At 36.2% G+C, this 9,103-nt stretch overlaps 1 protein-coding gene across 1 annotated transcript in view; it reads left to right on the top strand.

Moving 5' to 3' along the window:
- SUN3 (Sad1 and UNC84 domain containing 3) overlaps window positions 1–9,103 on the top strand; it is a 93,890-nt gene that overhangs the window by 69,165 nt on the left and 15,622 nt on the right. The window contains exons 2-4 of the mRNA XM_006901617.1: window positions 1,306–1,471; window positions 2,669–2,753; window positions 6,648–6,763. Coding sequence (XP_006901679.1) covers window positions 1,306–1,471; window positions 2,669–2,753; window positions 6,648–6,763 — 367 coding nt within the window. The remainder of the gene's footprint in view (window positions 1–1,305; window positions 1,472–2,668; window positions 2,754–6,647; window positions 6,764–9,103) is intronic.

Below are 9,103 nucleotides of genomic sequence, written 5' to 3'. Positions count from 1 at the left end.
CTATGAGGTGGATTGATTCAGTGACTGGGGTAATCGGGGTGGGTGTGTCAGAGGCAATGAGATTGGCACAGGATAGAGCAGGGTTTAGGGCTGTTGTTCATAGGGTCGCTATGAGTTGCAAATGACTCGACGGCACATAACAACAACAACAACAACAACAACAAAGTGTCTTGGAACATAGAATTAAAAGTACAATCTCTTTATGTTATATTTTTACAGAATAAAAGTAATATTTGAACAAATTCTAAAATTTAGTAGGATTTGTTTCTTCTAGACTTGCTTTTCCCAAACATTGAATATATATTCTTTTGAAATTTTAGAATTCATCCCCCCCACCCCCACTCCCCGTATATATACCATTTGGTTTGTGGAGGTTTTTTTTTTTAAAAGCATAAAGAAATACCAAATAACTTGACATTTTTTATTTGCTAATTGACTTTCAGACTTTAAAACTATCAGAATTCTTCCTTTAAAGTAAAATCTTAAACAATGTTCTTTAAAATGGGTAGAAGGTGGTTTCCCTCTGGCTAGATTTCCTTGAATCACAACCATAAAACTAGATTACTCTTCAAACACAAGATGTGTCTCAATATTAAGAAGCTTATAGTTTTGGATTTGACTGTGTATACTCACACAGGGTGGTCTGTTCACCTCATCTGTAGGGAGATACATTGCTAAGCCCCAAGCTTGTACAACTCTGGTGGTTCGAGCCCATCAGTGGCTCCAAGAAAGAAAGATGGGTAATCTAATTCCATGCAATTTGCAGCCTTAATAAACCATCTTTAGGATTAATGTGCGTACTCACACAACAGCACCAAGCCTCCAGTCGGCATGGCCCAGTTCCCTCAGAGGAAAGTGAAAATCTTGCATTCAGATTTGCACACCTAGAGCATAGCCCTTGTACTGAGCTGTCCTCAAGAAAGCTTTCTGTGGCTGTCATATGTCCATGTGTGTGTTTAGTAAAACAGTAATGAGTTAGAGCAAAGACTGCCTTATTCCCACTTGGAGGTTAATCTCGTTAACAATATAAAACTACTCTTCTCTTAGCTGGGCTGTTCTTGAATGATACAAAGGTTTATTGTGCTTAGCTATAAACCCAAAGCCAGGAAATTCAAATGCTGGCAGCACTTCTGCTTCTGAAATCTCAGTCCTCAGAACTTCGCCTGTGGAGCTCAGCTCTGTGTGCACACACACACACCAGTCAGAACAACTCGTCAGAGTCAGCTTTTCTCTCTGCTGATGCACTGAACCTCTAAACAAAGTTTCCTCCTTTATTCCTTGCTCACTGAGTTTCTCCATTTACAGGAGAGAAAGCCAGGCATTAGAAAACAATTTCCAAGAAATTCTATCTGTAACAAAACAAATAGATGTTCTCAAAGCATTACTAACAGAAATGAAGGATGGTATGTACAATCATAGCTGGACTGGGGACCCTGTGGAGGAACAAGAGAGCAATGATACTCTTGATGAGGTGAGAAGTTATGAGAGGTTTGAGAAACCGTTTTTTAGAATTTTCTTCTATTATTACTTCACATTTGCTGTTTGAATGAATTTACTATGTTGTGTTGACATTGAACTATGGTTTCTTCTTTAAAATTCTCTCCTCATATTAACTTCCTTTCACTCAAGTTGGCCCCCAGGATCCTGCTTTTTCATACATGCTGTGTCTTAGAGGAAGCTTTGCAATGTAACTTAACATATTTCTCACCAAAATAAATGCCTGGCCTTATTTTATCTTTCAGAAGTAGCAATGTGGGGTAGTCATTCAGAAATAGCATTATCTGTAGTTTTGGGGTTTATCTCCTGTAAATAGGGAAAAATCAATGTGTACACACACACACACACACACACACACACACACACACACATAGTAAAAAAAAATTTACTCATTGAAATATTCCTGCTTAGTCCAATTAACACCAAATTAGGCAAAATTATGATAAAACCAGTTATTTTTTGCTTTGCTTCTATTATTTTCCTTTCCTGAAGTCTGTTTTTTAAAAATATAAGATATCTGATACTAGTGACCTACTTTCTTCAAGGCCTCACTTCCAGGCTTCTCTTATTAGAAATCTTATCATATGGCACGCAGAGATAATTTACCTTTTCTAACAAAAACCCTAGAATGTCCTTTAAGAGAACAGCATTAATCCAAATGGTTGAATAATTAAAGTAACAGCACCATAGGAGCCATGTAATTATAGAAAGAAGGACATTTGGAGGCTGAGAGGTGAGGGCATAGATTGAAAAATAATAGACTTCTTGCCTTATATTTTATAATCAATTATCCACTTTGTATAAGTTGGCTTGATTTCTAAGTAACTGTAAAATATCAAAGACATTACAGCACAGGGCCTTGAGAGACAAATCTGGAAACCATGTAGCTTCCTTTTGCCGCCTCTGTATGTGAGCAATGTAGTGGTGATGTCAGTCCATCTTCCTGAATGATATTGGAGAACCTTCAGTCACACTTAGCTTTAACTGTTCAACTGTCTGAGAGCTGTGAAGTTTATATTAGGTGTCATTGCACAGTTCCTGGCTCAATGCTTGCTTAATTAGTAATAAATGTGTACTGTTACTACTATTATTTTTCAGATTAGGAAGTGTAGGTTTAAACCATAAAGTAAATCATCAAGACTCAGCATAAAATGTTTTTAAATTTTTACAGGAAATGTCAAACTTAGTAAATTATGTACTTAAAAAGTTGAGAGAGGATCAAGTCCAGAAGGCTGATTATGCCCTAAAGTCTGCTGGTGAGTATGGAAAAGCAAAACAAATATTAAAAAGTTTTAAAATTCCATTATGTACATAAGTGAAATATTATGTGTAGGAATAATTATATGCATACCAATAAAAAAAATTAAAAACAATTACTACTTCAAAATTACCCCCAGCCTCTCTATAGCTTTACTAAGCAGATTTCTCTATCTAATAACTTGAAAAATTTAATAAATCTAAATAACTAAAAAAGATAATAGAAATGCTGTTATTGATTGTTTCTGAGTTCAAATGCTAGAGGAAAGAATGACAGTGCAGTTTTGTCAGGATACAGGTAAGAGGATGCCAGCACTGAGATGGTACAATGAAGCTGGGGGAGAGAGGACATGTGTGAAACACAGGAAACAACTCAACATTCAATATAATTATATATTTTAATTACATAGTTGTTAACTGGCAGGGCTTAAAAGATAATAAATAATGTTGTTAATATCACACAGTTAAAATATATTACTATAAACTTACCCTGTGGATCATTCATCTTCCTGTCACATTGCCACATCAAGTGGAATCTGACTCATGGCAACCCTGTGTACAATAATCCCTGTCTGCCCAATAGTGGACATTAAGGAGATGTGTTGGGGTGCCAATTTGACAAGGAGTTGGCTAAGATAGTTCATTTTACTGTGTCTATTTGGCTGGCCAGTTGTTTGGCCAAACTCTCTTGTCTGAATATTACTGTAAAATATTTACATATGATTTTTGATGATTTCACCCATGGAAGCAACCATCAACAAATCAAATGACTTATTGCATAGATTGGCAAGGCTATTGCAAAAGACTTATATTAAATATTACAAATAAAAGATATCACATTGAGAATGGAAGTTCATCTTCCCCAAATCATGATATTTTCACATGGTTATTTGCATGTGAACGCTGGACAATCAGAAAGGAAGTCTGACAAATTTATGTCTTTGACTTGTGGTGTTGGCAAAGAATGTTGACTATATCATGGACTACCAGAACAATTAATAAATCTGTCTTGAAAAAAAATAAAGCCAGATAGTTCTGTGCTGATCACGTCGGAACCAATTCATAGCTCACCTTACAGTGAGTCTCTAGAGGCAGTAAACATCACAAAAGAATGGATTTGAACTGTGTGCCTTTGGGATTGCAGTTCAATTTCTTACCAGAAGGTTGACAAGGAAATAGAGATACTTTCAGTTGGAAAATTTGATGGAGTGACTGTAACAATGAGCTCAAACATAATAAGAATACAAAGATGGAATAGGATCAAATAACATTTCATTTTGCTAATGATGAGTCAGAAGTGACTCAATCACAACTACTAAAACCAACAATAACATTGAAAAATTTTCTAGAGAAATGTTATTGTTGTTATTACTGTTATGTACCATCGAGTTGGAACCAACTCATAGCTGACCCTGCAGTCATTTTTTGGGGCAGTAAATCTCATGAGAAGAGGTTTTCCATCCTTCTCCAACAAAGAAGCTTGTGGATTTGAACCACATGTCTTTGGGTTTGTGATGCAACTCCTTACCACTAAGGCACCAGAGCTCCTTAGAGGAATAAGACAATGCAAATTTGGACATATTCTTTAGAAATTCTTTCATTAAGATGTAAGCTGGACAAAGACAAAGAAAACATGCTGGAAATGGGAAAACTTCATCAACAATGGCACCTATAGTGTATTTTACAAATACATTGCTACTGCTTTAATTTTTAAGATTCTGGCTCGACTACCCAGGCAATGAAAACTATGATGAGAATACATGGAATTTTAAATAAAAAGCCTTCCTGATTGGTTCTGGATTTCTCACTCCTGTTGCCAGGCTATATGGAGGCCCAGCTCTGACTTTTGGGAATCATTAAGGACGAGTAATTGCCCCTTCCTAAATTAGTCTTGCATCTGCAACTACAACTGAATGTATCCTGAGGGCAACGTCATGTGGCAGGTGGAGGCCAGAAGAACTCAGATTTGTGCTTGTGTAAGTACTAACTGGAATGGAATTCAAGCTCTGGTACAAGCTTCAGCCTCCCACAAGCCAAGTTCTTCAGATTTCAAGCTTTGATACAGGTGACACAAATGATTTATGCTCAACTAATTGTGCTCCCAATCCAAAGGCACACAGTTTTAACTTACCAGCTTCTCTGCAGGAGAAAGATGGGCAATCTTTTTCTGTGCAATCAATTGGCTCTGAAAATTCCCTGGAAAATTAACTATTACAACGTAATGATACACTACCATCACCACCACCACAACAGCAACAACAATAACAATAACCAAAACATTAGTGGCTCGAGTCTATCAAGTAATGCCAGGAAGAGAGACCTGATTATATATTTCTGTAAGATTGTAGCCATTGCAAATCCTATGGGGAACAGTTCCATTATGAAATAGATGGAGCTGCCATGAACTAGAATCTATTTGATTGCATTGAGTTTGGTTTGGGCATATATTTTTAGGCTAAAAAAATTCCACATATTAGAAACTACAAATTAATATAAATTACATTTCAACATAAAACAAAATTTGTCACAACTAGATCAGGTTACAATATCATGATAAATAGAAAATATTGAAGTTGTCATGGATTTAATTTTACTGGAATCCACAATCAACATCTGTGGAAATAGCAGCCAAAGAATCAAAGGCTGTATTGCATTGGTCAAATTAGCTATAAATTGCCTCTATAGAGTGCTAAAAATCAAGATTGTCAGTTTAAAGACTAAGGTACACTTGATTTAAGCCATTTCAGTTGTTTCATATGCATGTGAAAATTGAACAGGGTATAAAGAAAACCAGAGAAGGACTAATGCCTTTGAATTGTGGTGTTGGAGAAAAATATTAAATATTCCACAGATTGCCCAAAAGGAGAATAAAACTTGTCTTGGAATTAATGTAGTTAGAGTATTCCTCAGAAGCAAAGATGATAAGACTTGGTGTCCTATATTTAAGAAATGTTATCAGGAAGGGTAAGCTCATGGGAAAAAAGATATCATGCTTGGAAAAGTTGAGGGTCAAACAAAATAGCTATTGCCATCAAGTGTTGTTGAGTTGAAATGGACATATTATTGATCCTCCAGCAGGCTTCTAGAAGCTGCAAATCACACTGGAAGAGCTTGTTCATCTTTCTTATGTGGAGCAGCTGGTGGGTTCAAACCTCTTGCCTTTGGGTTGGCAGCACAACTTCTTACTACCAGACCACCACGTTATTCAAAGGAGACCTTTAATGAGATGGATTGACACAGTGACTACAAAAATGTGTTTAAGCACAACAGAGATTATGAGGATGGTGCAAGATTTGGAACTATTTGGTTGTGCTGTAGATAGAATGAGTTAAGAATTAGCAGAAAGACTCTTACCCACAATCACATCAGTTGTTCTGAATTCTGGTATTTTATCACACTAATTTCAGAAATATTGTGAATTCAAGTGGATATTACCATAAAATTTTGTAGTAATAAAAATTGGGTCAAAAAAAGCTCTCATAACCTCGTACATAAGGAGTGGTGCTGGCCAACTCAAAGGCAGGCAGTTCAAATCCACCAGCTCCTTGAGGAAAAAAGATGGACAGTCTCCTCGAGCAGGATTTACAGTCTCTGAAAATCCACTGGAAGGTCAACTGTGAGATGGTTCTGACTGGAATGGCACATAACAATCAACATAACAATAAAAATGGAATGTCATGTTTTTTCTACCAATTATTTTTTTTATTAATTTTAAGAAAATTTACAGACACTTAGTGTTTCCAGTCATTCATTGTTGCACTTTTCTTTACTATGAATGTTTACTCATTTGTAATTTGCTCAGTAATAATTTTCTAATAATATGATTTAGATACAAATGATGTATTTTAAATTGAACATACATTTTTAATCAAAGAAATATTTTCTAATTTTAGGAGCTTCCATCATTGAAGCTGGGACTTCGGAAAGTTACAAAAATGATAAGGCAAAATTGTATTGGCATGGTATTGGGTTCTTAAATTATGAAATGCCTCCAGATATTATTCTTCAGGTAAAAGATAAATTGATTAAAAACACCTTTCATCCCAAAATTATTGATTAAATTGAAGGCAATTTAAGATTTTCCAAACTCTTCATGATTTGAAATGATCTCATTATATTTTTATAATCATTAGCTTACACAAGCTGTTGCTTTACAGTTATTTTTAAAATTTTTTTATTGGTTTGCTTACCAAGTTTGTATACATTGTATTTCACATTATTTTTCATTTACATTGTTTTCAGACAATTATTCTCATGCATTATGTTACCCTGTCTTTCCTCCCGGATCTTTCACTTTTCCTTGACCCCTTCTCTCCATCCAGAAAACTCTGCAATCTTTTGGATTTCACCCTACCTATTCACACCCTTCCAGTCCCTCCCTTCCCTTCCTGTTGAGTTCCCATACATGTTTTAATAGTTATCCTTCTATTTTTGCAGTAATGGTCTTATGCAGGATTTGTCCATATGAAACTGTGTTAGATCACTCAGCATAATGCTCTCCAGCCTCTTCCAAGTCACATAGTATTTTTCCCAAATAGTTGCTCCTGAATGCTGCATAGTATTCCATTGTGTGAATGTACCACAATTTTTCAATCCATTTAATTCTGGTTGGATATTTGTACTGTGTCAATGTTCTTGGGATGGTGAATAATGCTGCTATAAAAACTGGTGTACAAATCTCTGTATATCAGTTCTAATTTCCTTAGGTTATCTTCCTAGTAATGGAATAGCTGGGTCATGAAGAGTTTTTATAGCACCTCCTTACCTCAAAACCCACTACACAGCAGTAGTAACCAAAACAGCATGATACTAATACAATGATAAGCACATAGACCAATGGAACAGAATCGAGAACCAAGAAATGAATTCATCTATCTATGGTCATTGGAAGGAAGAGTGGCACCCACTTCCATAATAGCTTGCCTCCGGAAACCCTATAAACCAGGAGAGAGGATGAAAGGCACCCAAGCGTCAAGGACTCTTTTTCATAGAGTTGCTATGAGTCGCCTGAGACTCAACAGCACTTAACAGCAACAACAACAACAACATCTATGGTCAATTGATATTCGACAAGGAAATAAAACCTAACAAATGGGGAAATAACAACCTCTTCAACAAACAGTGCTGGCAAAACTGAATTACTACCTGCAGAAAGTTGAAACAGGATCTACATTTCACACCATACACAAAAGTCAACTCAAGGTAGATCAGAGACAGCCAGAAGTGCACAACCTGAAAAGGATAAAAATAATGAATGGGGCTTTATAAAGATTAAATCTCTGTGCTCATCATAAACACTTTTCAACAGCATGGAAAGAAAACCTACCGGCTGCAAATAAAACATTCTGCAATACCATTTCAGACAAAGGTCTCATAACAAAAGTTTTCAGACTACTTCTGGGCCTCCAGAAGAAAAAGACTGATAACCCAATTCCAAAATGAGCAAAAGACCTGGAAGAACTTTTCACAGAGGAAGACATTCAGATGGCCAACAGACATATGAAAAAATGCTCAAAATCACTGGCAATAAGAGAGATGCAAATAAAACACCACAATGAGAAACTATCTTACCCCAGTATCGGTGACAAAATTTAGTAGAACAGTAAGCAATAAATATAGGAGAGGACGTGGAGAGGCAGGAACTCATACATTATTGGTGGCATTTTAACATGGTACAACCACTCTTGAAGATAGTTTGACATTTCCTCAAATAGTTGAACATAGAAACTCCATATGACCCAGCTATTCCACTACTAGAAATATAACCCAAAGAAATTAGAACTGAGACACAAATGGAAATTTATACACCAATGTTCATAGTAGCATTGTTCATGATCATAAGGACATAGAAACAGCTGAAATGTCTAGCCACAACTGAAAGGATTAAGAAACTGTGGTATATTCACACAATAGACTATTATGCAACACTCAGAAAAAACTATTTTGAAAAATACTACATAACTTGGAAGAGGCTGGAGACCACTGTGGTGAGTGAACTAACTCAGTATCATAAGGACAAATACTGTATAAGGCTATTATTGTAAAAATAGAAGGATAACTAGTAAAACATGTATGGAAACCCAAGTGGCAAAGAGGTCTGAGCAGAGAAGTGAGGATGCACAGGGGCGAAACAATAGGGTTGCACAATTTGGGGAGTGGAGTGAGAGTGGGAAGAAAATGAGAAGGATATAGCTGAAAAAATAGGATAAATGATCAACAAAGCTCAGAACCATCTCAGGAACAGGTTTGAGGCTTTGAACACTAATGAGCGAAGGCCAGATGAGTTGTGGGAGGATATAAAGGGTATCATCCAGGAAGAGTGTAAACGGTCATTGCAAAGACAGAAGAG

This window comes from Elephantulus edwardii, unplaced genomic scaffold, assembly GCF_000299155.1.
Source record: "Elephantulus edwardii isolate Elephantulus edwardi_28Jun2011 unplaced genomic scaffold, EleEdw1.0 scaffold00339, whole genome shotgun sequence".
Taxonomy (NCBI): Eukaryota; Metazoa; Chordata; class Mammalia; order Macroscelidea; family Macroscelididae; genus Elephantulus; species Elephantulus edwardii.
The sequence above is the reverse complement of the archived record's forward strand: the minus strand, read 5'-3'. Positions and strand labels throughout refer to the sequence as shown.